The sequence below is a fragment of the Notechis scutatus genome, chromosome 1, assembly GCF_049901735.1.
Source record: "Notechis scutatus isolate UNSWTSFEM ecotype Mainland chromosome 1, rNotScu1.2, whole genome shotgun sequence".
Taxonomy (NCBI): domain Eukaryota; kingdom Metazoa; phylum Chordata; class Lepidosauria; order Squamata; family Elapidae; genus Notechis; species Notechis scutatus.
Genome location: NC_142009.1, coordinates 282092645 through 282108880, shown reverse-complemented (window position 1 = coordinate 282108880; position 16236 = coordinate 282092645). Strand labels below are relative to the sequence as shown.

Sequence of the window (16236 nt, the reverse complement as noted above, 5' to 3'; positions counted from 1 at the left end):
AGTTCATCCAGCAACAGGATAACATTTGCAAACGGAGGTGTGCCCAGCGCTCTGTGACTTGCTAGTTGTAACTTCCTGATGGTCTTCACAGGCGGCCTCATATAAATCACATTGTTTTAGTCCATCTGGGAAATAACTAAGATATGAACAACTGTGAAGAAGGCTCCCAATTTAGGAACGGTGTAATTGGCACACAAGCCTTACATGTGAAAAGATCCCTATAGTGATGGCTGCCACCTGTACTACAGCAGACCCGGGAGGACCTCCACATTTCTATTGCCTTTGTCTAGGAATGCTACCTTTTCAAGAATCAAAAATAATGTACCAACAGACCCAGAAAAACAACCCTTCCCAAGTCATTCCATTTTAAAAGTATCTCCCAATAAAATGAATGCAAAGTGTATTAAGAAAACAGTTGTATTACTGAATGTTGCCTATGTGTGGAGTTACACTAATAGAGAGAATAAAAGTGAATACTTGGGAGAATGATAAAATGATATTGCAATGGGGATTTCTGAAGTAATATTTCAAGCACATTGCTTCCGTATCAGGCAACTAGGTAGCAATGAAATGTTAATACTTGACTCTTGAATTTGCTTGGACTCTATTTTTGACTGTTTTAAATTTAGTTGCTTGAGATGTTGATGGACTGCTACCAGCATGATGGCTCAGTTACCTACACAAATCTAAGATAGGTCATCTTATACTGCATATCTCTTCAGCATTTGGTAAAATCATCCATGATTTCTATGCTAACAAGACTGTTGTTAATATTATTCTATAACGACAATAGAAATAGTTGTTTGTACATGATTCTGGAAGAGAAAAATATATTTTCCAAATGTTTGGTTTGGAAGTTTGTCATAGAATAACAGGCATCATGTTAAAACAGATTCCCAGCAGACTATAATTAGAGAAAATCACATTCCATCAACAATCATGAAAAACCCCTCCCAATTATGTTAATAATTCAGTATTACACTTGCAATCAGATGCATTAATATTGTGTATTCCACAAAGACGACAAATTTAGAGTGTTTTACAGGCAGAGTGGGGGCTTTTACATAACTCTCAAGCAGAAAGTCAATGCTTTAAGAAAATCAATTTACAAAACTTAATTTGAAATAAGGTTTTCATGAAAAAAGACTAACGTAAAGAGTTTTTCTTTGGATTATGCTTAGTAAATTAAATAATTTCTTGATTTTTAACAATTAAACCTAAACACAAAACTAGTCCTCATTATTGGGTTTCGCCAGGCTTCGGAGGCGGCGGGGTTTCGTGATCTCTGCGATCCCCGCCGCGCTAGCCGTTCTTGGTTCCTCCGACCCAGATGGGTCTGGAGGATAAGGTTGCCCCGTAGAGGCAACCGAAGACAGGGAGGATCCGGACAGGGGGTTGGGGTGTTCGCAGACCCCTTCCCCACCCGGCACAACCTCCTTTTCTCAAGTCGGTCCAGCGGCGGTCAGCAATGGCCGCCACAAAGAAGCCAGCAGCTGGACAAGATCGTGCTGGAGGAAGAAGGAGAAAGTTTTGAAGCGAAAGTTTTTTTGGCTGAACTGGGACTAGAAGATACATTTAATACCCTGAAATCTAAGATTTGGGTTTTTTTTTTGAAAGATACTTTGTTTCCAGAAGAGATTTGCAAGCGGCGAGTGAAAGTGTTTAAAGTGAAAGTTTACTCTCCTTCCACATGGAATTAACAAATGAATACTGAAAATCCTACTATTTTACAAAAGGTAAAAATTTAAAGCTTCTTGTTATAAATGGGAAGGGAGAGGACAAAAGGAAAATTTATATTAAGATTTTGTTGAAGGAGATGCCTTGGAGATTGGAAGTTACTGTAATAAGAATTTAAAATACAGATTGGCTTTTTTTTCTCCCTTTGCAACTGATATTAACCCAGGAAGAAGGGAAGAACTTTGTGCTTTGTTTGGATTGTTTGATGACTTTGGGACTTGGGAATTGTTTTAAGCTTGGAAATATCTTTGGCTGTTTTAAGAAGAAGAAGAAGAAGAAAAAAGAGGATTTACAATGACTTTATCTGCTGATGAACTGAGAGAGGAATATGGCAAAATAAAGAAAGACGATGTGGGAGAAATGTTTTGCTTTTTAGAAATGGCGCTTGCTACTTATCAGCAAATACAACAACTGATGGAAGAAGAAGAAGAAGAAGCCATCTTTAACGAACCCACAGAGTTGATTAAGAAAGGAAGGAGAAAGAGAGGGAAAAAAAAGGATATAAGACTTAAAAAAATATCTAAGTGAAAAATGAAGTGAAAGTGAAAAATAAGATGCAAAATCAATACAAGGCTAGAAAGCAAAATGAAAGAGAAATATAACAGAGAGGGGAAGTTAAGGGGGGTAAAAAGACCAGATGGGATAAGACAGGGAGGAAGAAGGGGGAAAAAGGCCACAAGGGTATGAAACAAGATGCGAAAAAGAAATTGTTTTTCAGGGACAAAGGGTAATATAATTTTGTTTTAAAAGGATTCTGCAAGGTACATAAGATAGTATTGTAGTATTTGTATTAGAAATAGAAAATTATAATTTTATAAGACTTGAGTAAAGACTAAAATATTAAAGGTTTAATAATGGTAGAATTTAAGATTTAATAAAATATTAAAAGGAAGGTTTAAAATACTTAGTTTAAATATAGATTTTAATTGACTATTGTGTGGATGTTAGTATGAATATATTATTGTAATATTTGTTTTTGAAATAGATAATTGGAATGTTATGAGATTTAATGTTTAATTATATATTTAATTATGTTATGGATTTACTATTTTCTTTTTGTAAGTAGTATGTACTAAGCAGAATCAGATAGGGAACTTGGTGTTACCTTAAATGTTAATTTAGAGGTGCGATGGAAAGGCATCATACTTTGATTTGTGATTTCAGGAGAAATTCTTTTTTTTATTATGGGGAATGAGATAAATAGACAATTGGAAAAGAATGGACAAAGGATAGAAATATAATGATTTAAATTAAGATAATAAACAAAATAGAATTAAGAAGAGTGGAAAGCGGGGAGAAGTTATAAAGAAGACACAGAATGGTAATTAAGATAGGTAATGGCATATAAGATGAATATGAATTTAATTGAAGTCCATACAAAGAGAGGTAATCCGGGGCCAAGCTACTTTTTTGAAAAAGAAGTTTTACTTTATGTGTTTTGTGTGTGTATGTTTATCTGAGATTTAATAAAACCTTGCAGGAAAGCGGGAGGAGAATAATTGCAAACAAGACAGAGGGAAATATGAATAGGATGACTAAATTTAAAGAGAAGAAATGAGAGTGTTAAAAGATATTTAAGTAGAAATGGGATATATTAAAATCACACTGTATAAAATAATGTATTATCTGCCTTGTAAAAATTTACAAGGGAAAGAGGTTTAATGTCTACAAGGTTTATGTTTTGTTTGTCTTTAAAAATTAATAAAATTTGTTTCAAAAAAAACAAAAACTAGTCCTCATTATTAAAAGTAATATATGGGGAGTTAGCCAATTGAAAAATTAGCAAATTAATAAAGCAAGAAAAAAGATTATCATAAAGTTATCTTAAATCAAGGTGGTGTTTTTTTTAATTGTCTGGCCATTATGAAATGTTCCAAATGTATCAAACAAAGTGGGACTAAAAATTATTGGAAAAATTATTTCAAACAATTGGAATTCTAGAGTTGAAAGGTCCCTCAGAGGGTATTTTTAGTCCAACCTTGTCTACTTAATTCAGATATTGTTTTTAAGCACAGTTAAGAATTGGAGTGAAATTGGATCACAGTCCTGGTAGCTGACATGACTACACATAATCACCCACACTGCACTGAAACAGTTTCTATCTATTCATTCAGTTGAAATGTAGAGTTGCCATCTTTGCTAGTTGCTGCCTTTTAATTATGGAATGCTTCTGCAGCCACCCGTAGCTGTGAATCTAGTTGTGTTTTTATTACATGACATTCTCTCTACGGATAGGATTAAAGTTTTCTGCTTCAGTTTTCATTTGTAATACTACCTTATGAAAATATTTATGATGCTCCAGTTTGTCCTGTAGATGATTTCATAGCAGTTCAGAGTTACAAACTACACCAGAGATTAAGCAAGTATTTTATCACGTTGCCTTCTATTCTGCTGATTTCTCTTCAAAGAATAGGATTAGTAATTTATATCTTTCTATATTTTTGTATAATGACTATGAACAAGGCTTCCTAAAGTCTTAATAGCGAGAAAGTATACATGCTGAGAAATAACCTAATTTGCCTGGTTGGCATATTAATGAACTTGTAAATGAGAATATGGAAATAAATAGTCATAATTTATGCTAAAACCTTCTAGAAGCATTAAAGTATTCTATGAAGTGTGTGTGTATATATATATGTCAGCTTAATCTAATCCTCAAGAATTTACCATACCCTGTGCTTTCAACACAAAGCCTATAATGCCCTCATTTGGTAGGTGGAATTGTTACACAGAAGTTCACCATTAGGATCACGCTTGCTTTAATACAACTTTACATTTCATCTTTGGCTGACAGAAAGTTACCTTTCTCCTGTTTGAGCACCAATCTTTACCTTTTCTGACATCAGTAATATTAGTTAAAATGTAATCTGTTGCAACACAGAGAGAATCCATATTTTTAGATTTTGTGTTTGTGAGTTGCAATGGGCTGTTCTCTTTTGAAAAAGTTACGGCATGTACAAGTTAGTGTATGGAAAGGAATTCCTTCATTTGTTCGATTAAGTAGCCAATAAATCCAACTCTCAGGGCCAATTTGAACTGTGGCAACTGCATTTGCATCCACTGAAATTGCTGGTTTTCTTCAAAGCCAGCCCTATATAAAGCACTCTACAAATACTGAAAGATTATCAAGGCATGCAACACTGTGACAGACTAATCACTCTGCTGAAACAATCATAGATTGGTAAACGAAGCAAAACTGGCAGAAGGCCCTCTGTGATTTTTGTGTCTTTGTTTATTTAACAAGTTTCTACCCCCTGCAATAAAAATTATTCTGGTGCCTGATACAGAATTATGTGGACTTTCGATATTTCTCCAAATTTTCTGCTTCTAAGATTGGGATATATGAAATTACTGGACCAAAGTTACTATGAACACAAACCAAATCATAAGAATTCTTGTAAACCCCTTCAAAGACCCTGAAGAAGAGAACAAATAATTCAGTCTAAAAGCATATTCTATTTGTGTTTAAAACAAACTATTGTGCCACAAATAATAGCCTGTCAGGTTATATTTTAATTTCTTCTTTCATGCACAAGCTGTGTTCATTTTATGTCACAAGTTTATTCCATCCTGTTTTTATATTTTAAATCGATTAAGCAATGTCAACTTGAATTTCCCCTGAATAATGCTGCAGGTTAGATATAAAAATAGGATGATACAATCTTTGAGGGGTAACATTTATGTCAGTTAATTAATATGGATAGTTGAGGTTTACATCTATCTCTTTTTCATGTTTGCACATTTGGAAGTTATCAGTGCCTGAGCTATACCCACAGACTCATAATGCTCTATAGAGATTTGAAAGGCAAGACACTGAAAATCGCAATTCTTTTTCTGCACAGAACCTGGGTACAAGGGGTTTCCCATAGCAATACTGGTTTCCAGCATATAATCAAGAACAAATTAGCAGGTTTTTGCTATATTATATTCTGTATTTCCCAAGCCTGGAGTCATAGAGTAATTTAGCTCCAAAGCTGAATAGCAGATATAAAAGCAGATATCCATACTATTTATGGTAATGGATAGGCATTGTATTCTGAAAGACAAACACTTTTAAAGGATTCTGTCTACATCAGCCTGGGCACCTTCTAATTATATGGATTTCACCTTCCAAAATGATTAGCAATGGCCAGACTGGCTGGGAAAACTAGGAATTTAAGTCCACACGTCTGGAAGAAGTCAAAGTTGGAAAAGGCTGGTTAAGACCAGAAGTTATAATTACTTAGCATTATAATGCACATATTAATTTCTCTTATTTTTATCTTTTTTATTTTCCACCCAAATCCATGAAAATCAGATATGGTTCAATGAAATGTTGCATGTGTGCACAGGAAACAATACATTAACATTATTCACTTGTGCTGTCTTCTCTTTGTTGAAGACCAATACATGGAATGAGAGCAGTTTTCTGGAAACTACACTTTTTTGAATGATGTCTAATTATTACATAAGTAAAATGAATTATAACACCTAAAGATATTACAAAAGTATCTCTATTATTACCACAATTTGGAGTTACATAAATCCTATTTAAATATTATAAAGCCAATAGTGGTAACATATTACTCCCATTAAGCTCTGTCTCCAGCAAATCATTTGAACCACATTCAATGCAAATGGATGCAAAGGAAATCCTTCATAGATATATACATCGGTTGGATTCCACTGAACAAGAATCTTGTTGCATAAGGATACTGGCTCATAGAAGATAATACAATAATATTGTACATGCAAAGTCTTTCCTCCAAATATACCAATCCGGAATATGCAGAACATGTCAGGATGCTAATATTTTTTTCAGTAACACTGATACTGAAACACTGAAGGCAGATATTGAGAGAGCTCATATGATAAATGCTAACCTGGACAGGGCTGCAGTCTTAATCTTTGACACACTATATTTTAGCAACACCTAAAAAAACTTGTTGTTAAATGAGCTATTTGAAAAATTTGAAAAATATATATATAAACGTTCGCCTTTTAAAATTCAGTTTAAATGAGATGTTTTGACCCTGGCACTGAATACATTTCTGAAACTAAGAAAATCTAGTTCAACATTTGGGTTTCAATTCTTTATTGTTTAATGTTTTTTGAGAAATGATGGATTATTGGGAAATCCTAAGTAGACCATACACCACAAAACAAAGACAAAACCATTCATTATTTCACATTTTTTTTCAGGGTACTTTAAAATACATGTGACAGACTTACCTGTTTTCAGTGGTTCCCTTTCGATAATATTTGTTCGGAAGAATGTTCTAAAACTTAATGGAGTTATGTCACCATATTTTGACATCTTCTCTACAACTTGTTTAAACATTTCCACCATACCACGCAGGACTACATCTAAATTGACTGTAGAAGCTGATGATGAAGTCAGAGTTAAAGATATGGTAACAGCAGTAGCACATGTTGGATAGGATTGTATAGCATCACATCTAATTTGGCAGCTTTCCAGTGACCTCATCTGTGTAAGTTTTTGCCTCTGTTGTTGTTGGTCTACAACTGCAATGACATGCCACTCAATAGAAGCAGCTCTTGGAAGAAAAGGTACCACAACCACAACTAGTTCTCCATGTATTGCAGGCATGTCATTATTTATGTCTTCCTCTTTTGTCTGGAAATAAAGCAGACCATATCAAACATTAGAAAATATCATTGTTTAAAAGTGTATATATAGTACATATGTATACATACATAGAAGGAAAAATTATAAAGATTTAACGCACAAGGTCTGGCAAGCTATGCATTTCATTGTATAGATCAAACAAAGACACGTCACATAATTTTTTATTTTATGTGAACAAAATAAGATCAATAAAGAGGACGCAATAAAAATGTATTTCATAAGAAAATAATTCAGCTTTATTTTTAGACACAAATTTAATGTGGACTATATTAAATAATGAACTATCTTTCTGTTACATTGATAGAGAGTTGACAAACAGAAAGCTTATGATGGCTAGAAAAACAAATGAACAACAAATCAGAGAGGACCATTTTGTAAACCCAGATTGGATACAACCACCTGGTCAATATGAGAAATGGCCTTATGTTATTCATTACAACAAAAGAATATATAAAAAATTTCAGAAACTTAAAAAAACTTTATTCCTGAAGCAGACATACATAAAGTACTATATTAACCTTTGTAGGCGGCCAATCTTAATCCTAACTAAGGCTGCTTGTTTCTGAGCCCATGGCTTTCCTTGAAAATATAGAGTTTCTAGAAAAAAATGATTGCAGTCACCTGGGGACACTTATTATTGATCCAAGGTTGTAAATCTGAGGTTGTAGAATAGAATTTATGCAAGATGCTGGTGGTGTAACTTAGCCTCTTTACAGAATAGTAGCACAGGGACATGAAAACTATTTCCTGTTTCCTAAATCACCATAGCAGAAACTCCCAGGATGAGAGTGGCCAGTTGTGGTGGGACTTTTCTTGTTCCAAAATCACTTTGCTTTCACTGGCTCTTGATAACTGATGCTTATTTCAGTTCTTCTTCACCTCGCAGAGTGGTTTGCTGTCCATATAGTATGCTTCTTCTTCTTCTTTTCATTTCCTAACTGGTTTAGAACTAATAAAGGAGAATATTTGTAGCTTAGCGTTGAAATGAGGGGTCCCTGGAGGTCTCTGAGCTTGTTTGTTTTCCTGCGGATGTTTCATTATCCTAACTAGGTAACATTATCAGTGCTAGTAAGAAGTGCTGCTTACTGTCAGTTTATATTCTGGTGTCTTGCCTGTCTGTATGGATGGGGGCAGTCTTAGGAATTCTTTGGTTGGGCTGTTTACTGATGGCTCTTTGGCAGTTTCTTGATTGGGGTATTGCTTACTTGCTTGTTAGTCTGAAGTTGACCTTGGAGTTAATTTATGATGATTTGAATGCTGATTACAAGCACTGGTCTAGAATTCCCTTCAACTGCTCCCAGACTAGTACTCCCAAAGCAGGTCTCAGGTTGATTTTTGTTTTTGGTTGTAACTGGTGAGATATCTCCCTGAACCTTATCTCCTCCACTTGTATCTTTTTAAAAATGTTATTTTTGTGTAGTTAAGCTTTTAATTTGCTGATTAATTTCTTATAAGTTGTGATTGGTTTTGTTGAACATCTTTCTAAATCCAAAGAGAAAAGGGGGAAGGAGTAGCTTCGACACAATTAAGAATTGATTATTGGTTCCAGACTCAGACTTCATGTTAGTAAGTAAGATTTACTTTTCTTAAACAACCACCTTGAACTTATGGTTATTTATAAGAGGTTGCAGTTTATGAGGTAAAGGTAAAAGCAGAAAATAAAAATGGATGGGATATGCCTGCCTCTCTCTCTCTCTCTTCTTTCTCTGCAAGAAATGTTTTTGCTGACTCAACAAAGTAGCTAAAAAAAACTATAGTGCACATAATACTCTGCATTTCAGGGCTGAATTCATGGCCTATCAGCATTTTATTGATGACATAGTTTCTCTAGCATAGTTTCTCTAGCAAAAATGAACTCTTTTCTATATCTTTTAGAATATCCCCTAAGAGGCATTCCAGTAAATAAGAAAATTAGTTGAATTCACCCCACTGAGATAAATTAAGTTGTGTCATGATACATTTTACAACTCATTCTTATTATCCAAAATAATGCAACACATATCTTCAAATGTGGCTTTTCTAAAAAAACAAAAACAAAAACCCAACAATTTATTTGCACTAGCTGCTGTGTATCCCAATTTGTCCAGTGGATTTATAAAGATAAAGTGTTTTCCAAACTCCAGAGACATTATACTTACATTTATTATCTGCATATCTAATCTATGCTCATGAAAATGGAGAATGACCTAGCTAAGTTTCCTAAGACCTGACCAATAATCCTTTATTAGTGCCTACTTATGTTGGGCTCACTGCTAAGAGAAGAACTGGAGGAAAAGATACAGATAAGAGTTTGGCTCCTATCCCAGAGAGGCTGTCCTAGAAAGGCAAAAACAGAATCCCTGCCAGAATGAATTAATTTTCTTCTGCTGTCCTACACTTAAATATAGAACTCTTTTGTCTTGCTACCCAGGAATGGTCAATTTTTTTGTTCTTCAGAGGTTATAGAATTAAGACAGGTTTTGGCTAGCTTGCTTCCCAATGGCCTTACAATTATTGTCCAGAAGACCCAAATCTGTCTTCTCATAAATTCAAAAGTGGACTTGTTTCAAACAGCAATCAAGACGACGATCTAGCTTTTCCTAACTATGATTTATCAAGAGCAACACATCTTCTTCCCAAGTGGCATGCATCTCCATCATCCTGTCAATGGCAGATGGAATACTTCTATAGTCTATCACTTGCTTTCCAGCAGCTATCGCTAAATAGCTTAGATTTTGTTATGGTGGACAGCTCTGTTCAGACTTCTACTTCTCTATCTTAACTTTCCTATCTCAGAGCCACCTAAAACAACAGATAAGCCCATGGACAAAAATGATCACCTACATCCCTTGTTCCCTGCCAGTTCCCTGTCACCTGATTTCCTGGTTTCAATATATACAAATGTCTCAACTCTTGTCATATGTGCTCTCCTTTCCAAATGACCACTATTCTCTACCCTTACAATGCATCTTTTGTCTTGAAACATTGTAGAATACTGCTTTCAAACTATCCAACCCAATACTTGTAGACTACTTTGGCCACTTTATGATTTCATTTTTAGAAGACTCCTGCCATAAATGAGGTTCTTTCCTTACACAAAGGTCCCTCTTCTGATATGCAACTCAGGCCTGTTTGATCTAATAAGTTATCCCTTGTTTCAAATCATTTTTAATATCCAATGGCTATTTCCGGGAACAGTCTTCAAATGCAGCCAGTGACATCCATGAAACAATCTCTATATTTGACTAATTCATCAGCTTTGCTTGAGTACTTACATCCTGATCATGCTCCTTTTTCTTAACATCCCAATAAGTGAACTAAATATTGATTTGATACAAAGAATACTTAACAAAAGTATTTAAAGGTATGCTTAGTTTATAAAAATGTCCATAGTTGCAACCAGGCGTGGGCTCCTACTGGTTCTGTCTACCTCTGTAGAACCGGTAGCTCTGAAGAGCAGCAGACATAGAACCGGTTCTATGTCTGCTGATGTTTTTTCCCACCCACCCGCCTGGGCTCTTACCTGACCTTTATTTCCTGCTTTTTCAAGTTTAGCTGCCAAGCGAGGCACAGCTGCAGTTAAAAAAGCAGGAAAAAAGTACTTTTTCAAAGGCTGCTTATCAGCATGCAGCTGCTGCTCAGCTATCCAGGCTGATGACGATTTACAGGCATGCTTGCAGCATGCAGGGAAGCACATGGTAAATCACCGAACCTCGTAAATCACCGAACTGGTAGTTAACCCTGTCGGATCCCACCCCTAGTTGCAACAATAATTCTTCATGTGAAACCTTCCATTCACTAAAAAGTTATGCATGACAGAATTGAACCATGTTTCAAAAAACGTTGTTATGTGAAGATAGTTGAATGTTTTGATATCCAGTTACTCATTTCCTAGCTAGATTTAATTCTACTAATATTAACATGCTAATTACCAATTCTTGGGACAAACATTCTATGACTTACTCAAGATACATCTATAGGTGATGATCTGTAAACCCGTTAATAGATAATCTCCTTCCTGAATGCCCCTCTGTTTCACTCTTAGAATTCCAAATATTCATATTTCAGTTTAAACAGCAAAACTTCAGAATTCCTAAAAATAAATGTTTGGTGGGCATCCACATTAGCACTTCTTTTCACCCTTGTAAATAATTCTTTGCATTTCCAAAAACACTGGCTTAGTTGTATCATTGTCCCAATATATAAAAAGTTACAAGAATGACCATGCTTATTATCAACAATTATTTATAGCTAATAAGCAAATTATGTGCTGTTATTTCGCTATAAATTTTGCTATAAATTTTGGATTTGATGTTATCAGAAATGCAATTTAAAAAAGCAAAAGAAATCTCAGAAACAATTTCAATAGAAAACAGCTGAATTACATGTCATCAAGATTTTCAACAATGTCTTCTTTGATATAAACTGGGACATTAAAAAAATAATAACAATGTATTAATCCAGTGAGTAATTTAGGGGGGTGTCTCTGTAATTATTTCATGGACGGCAATTAGTATTAAAGTACTTATCAGCATCTATGCCTTCTGTATTTCATTTCCCTCAACTCAATAGTTAATTCCCAGTTCATTGTATGCTTGCAATACATAATTAATGTGCCATGAAACTAATGATATAGACATTAACGTGATTTGACCTAATATCAAATCATTATATTAGGTTGCCCAGAGGAGATATTACAAAAAATAGACTGGCCTAACCTAGAACCACTGAAGAACAGATGCAAGTTTTTTCACTACATGCTACAACTAAAAAGATAAAAATTTCCAGGGAAGAAATGGTGAATTGACAACGGCTCTGGCTAAAAGTACAAGTAGTCTTCAACAATTGACCCCAACATTTCTGCTCAGTGAGACATTTGTTAATGAGTTTTGCACCATTTTATAATCTTTCTCGCCACCGTTGGTAAGTGAATCACTGCAGTTGATAAATTAGTAACGGTTGTTAAATGAATCTGTGTCTCCCATTGATTTTACTCATCAAAAGGTTGCAAAAGGGGTTCACATGACTCTGGGACCCAGTAATGGTCATAAGTATAAACCAGTTGCCAAGCATCTGAATTTTGATCACATGATCATGGGTTGCTACAAAGGTCTTAAGTGTGAAAAATGGTCCATAAGTTCTTTTTTTTAGTGCCGTTGTAACTTCACTAAATGAACTGTTGCAAGTCATTCCTATCCAGATAAGGAGAGGACTTGAGATTGCTCAGACAGTTCCTCTTGCTCCTCATGGGAACTGAAAGACTGGGGTCCGCATATCTATGGCAGATTTCAAGAAGGCTGTGGTACCTGGTAGGATTACAGCTATAGAAGATGAGGGAAAGCCATTTTTGGTCATCAACACCTTTAAAGATATGGGGTTCACATATTTTCTTTTAGAATAGCTTTCAAAAATTGCTTATTAATGGCTTTTCATCTATTAGAAACTTTTGAACTTAACATGTTTTACAGTTCCAGGTGAATTTCTTTCAATCCTTAGTGAAATAAGTTTTAAATATTTTAAGGACTTAATTTTTTTGTCAATAAACAGCAAAATAATGATCAGAACTTTAATTTTGAAAATTACAAATGAACAATGATTGAATTGATGGCTGGCAATTCTGGACTTTTGTTTCCACAATGCTAAATTGTACAATTGATCTTTTCAAAGGAATTAAAGATCCAGATTGTTAAAATGGGAATATAGCGAGCTATGGTGGTGCATTGGTTAGAATGCAGTATTGCAGGCCAACTCTGCCCACTGCCAGGAGTTTGATCTTGACTAGCTCAAGGTTGAATTAGCCTTCCAACCTTTCAAGGTTGGTAAAATGGGGATCCAGACTGTTGGGGCAATATGCTGATTCTATAAACCATTTACAGTTACAATAGCTAATGTTATTGCTGATATAAAACTTATTGGATCAAAGTTAAAATAGATATGCTATTTCTGATAACCGTTAATGATGTTTTGCTGATCAGACTGTACAGGCTTTATTGATTTGTTTATAGATAAAATATGATATATGGGCACAAGATAAAATTTTAAGAGCAGGTAATGAGTCACTAACATTGTTTATTCTTGTTATGATGAAGGGAGAAGTCATTTATTTATTTTCTTTACAAATAGTTTTATTCTTTTTCTATTTTTTCTTTTTCTTTTCTGCACTTTCTATTCTTTCTTTTTTTAAGTTTGTATCACTTTTTGTCTTTTTAATTACAATCTTTAATAAACATCTTCAGATTTAAACAAATAGGTTTTTAAACAACTCTTCTAACAATGGACCATCACTTAAATATTGGTTCTGTATATTTCATCTAAGCATTTTGTTCCAAAATAATCTCTCCTCCTATCTCTTAATAAACCACATAATAAGCAATGCAAGTATTGTTAGGTATAACATTGATACCAAATATGGTTTGGGTGAATAAATATATAAAACTTAGATATCATGGTTTAAGTGCTTATCACTTTAAGCACAATGCAGCAGGAAATTAGCCGATTAAGGGTGCGGTTAGAAGTTACAATATAAGGAAACATTAGAAGCTGGAAAGCTTGCTGGCTGTGACGCTGTCTGTCTGTAACTGGCTGTAACTGTAACTGTGTGCTGCTGCGACTAACTGAGATTACTGACTGTGAGTGCCTGAGACTGAACTGTTATTGTTTGCTACTGTTTGCTGAATATCCAGCGGTTTGTTTCTCTGGAGAGTGAAACCGGAGGAGGAGAAGATATCTTTATCGGCTGATAAAGATATTGCAAGGACTCTTAACTTGGACTATACTAGTGAGTCTTACTGGATGGAAATACTGTGAATGACTTAATGGACTGAATGACAATGCTTAAACTCTAACTGGATTAAAAACTATTTAAACTACAAACAGTGTTTGTGTTCAGTGTGTGTATACTCATTGGGCCCTTCCTGGCTTGACTACTGCTGCAATACTCTTCTAGGGGTTAATCCCCAAACCCTAACAATGGTTATGGGCCCAGCAGCATAGTCTAACTAACCAGGATATAGCAGAGAGTTGGTGTGAGTTGCACATTACTGTAAAAACAAACTGTTTTAATTAGTTTAAAATAGTCAAAATATCTGAAGAGTAATGGCACAAGTAAATTTGTCACAACTGTCCATGATATCCAGGCTGGATGGAACAAACTATGTTTCATGGTCAATGAAATGTAGTTTACTTCTACGCAGAGAAGGTTTGTGGGACATTATAGCAAACCCACCAGATGTGAGTAGCTGGGATCCTGCTGATGATGATGATAACGAAAAGTTACAAGACTTTAAACTGAAGAATGAGCAGGCTTTATGCATCATAGGACTGACTCTCTGTGATCAGCAGCTTGTCCATATTCGTGGAGAAGAAAATGCTGCAAACTGCTGGGAGAACCTCAGGAAGATTTATGTTCGGGACAGTGTAGGAGCACATATAAATCTTACACGGAAGCTTTTTCGAACGCATCTTCAGAGGAATGGAGATATGTTAGTTCATTTAAACTGTATGAAGAGCATTTTTCAAGATTTGCAAGAAAAAGAGCTTATATTTAATGAACTGCAACAAGTCTACATAATATTATCTTCATTAGATAAAAGCTATGATGACTATGTGACTTCGTTAGAGGTATTGCCAAAAGAAAGCCTCTCATTAACCGAGATTACAGGCAGGCTACTAGAAGAAGCCAGAAGAAGGCGTGAGCGTGACGAGCTGAGAGAAGATAAGAAAGAAGAGAAATTATCTTCAAAGCTTGAAAGAAACCAGCAAAGCAAATTAAAGCACCTGGAAGAAGAGAATTTATCTTCAACAGCATACACAATTAAAAAGTGTTTTAATTGTGGAGGCAGAGGACATTTGGCAAGATTCTGCAAAAAGAGAAAAAGCCAGAATATAAAAAAGCCAAAGAAAGCATTTGAACTAGCCACGTTAAGCAACTCTGATGTGAAGAATAATTTATGGGTGGTTGACAGTGGCGCATCCCACTGCATCACAAGAGATAAGACAAAATTTATAAAAATGTCTACAAGTTCTCAACATATATCTCTTGCTAATGGCTGGAACCTGAAAGCGAAAGGTCAAGGTTTTGCACGTTGTCCGTACATAAACCAGGATATAAAAATGTTGTATGTACCGCAACTAAAGTTTAATTTGCTTTCAGTAAGGGTATTAGATAAATTAGGTTATGTAATTACTTTTAAAGATAATAATTGCATAATTGAAAAGATAACAAAAGGGTAACTGCAGCTTTAAATGGAACATTATATGTATTAGATAATAGTAAGAAAGGGGAGGCTCAAACTGTATTTAATAATATAAAGCCTCATGATGAATGTATCCATTTATTGCATAGGCGTTTGGGGCATGTAAATTTTAAAATGCTAAAACGTACAGTTGAGTTATCTGAAGGAATAAGGTTAAAACCTTGTGATAAATATTTGCGTTGTAATGTTTGCTGTGAAGATAAGAGCAAAGTATTGCCTGCAAATAGGCTAAATGGTTTCAAAACAAAAGAACCTTTAGAAGTAGTATTTGCAGACATAATAGGTCCAAAGAAACCCAGTATGGGGGTGCTAGATATATACTGAGCATTATGGACCATTATTCTAGATATGGGTTTTGCTATTTAATGAAAAGCAAAACTGAAACATATCAACATTTTTTCAATTGGCTTAGGTTTGCTGAAAGAAAGTCTAAACGACAACTGATAACCCTGGTGACAGATAATGGCACGAATTTATTAATAACAAATTCCAGAACAGACTTAAAGTAGCTGGAATAGAGCATAAGAAGTCTGCTCCATACAGGCCAGAACATAATGCTTTTATTGAAAGAAGAGGCCAAACACTACAGGCAATGGTTAGAACAATGTTAAATGATTCTGGGTTACCTGATTCTTT

The 16236-nt window shown here is 34.8% G+C and overlaps 1 protein-coding gene across 1 annotated transcript in view; it reads right to left on the bottom strand.

The window, feature by feature from the left end:
• The window catches only part of DPH6 (diphthamine biosynthesis 6), a 228137-nt gene that overhangs the window by 31006 nt on the left and 180895 nt on the right, over positions 1–16236 (bottom strand). The window contains exon 14 of the mRNA XM_026664539.2: positions 6949–7354. Coding sequence (XP_026520324.1) covers positions 6949–7354 — 406 coding nt within the window. The remainder of the gene's footprint in view (positions 1–6948; positions 7355–16236) is intronic.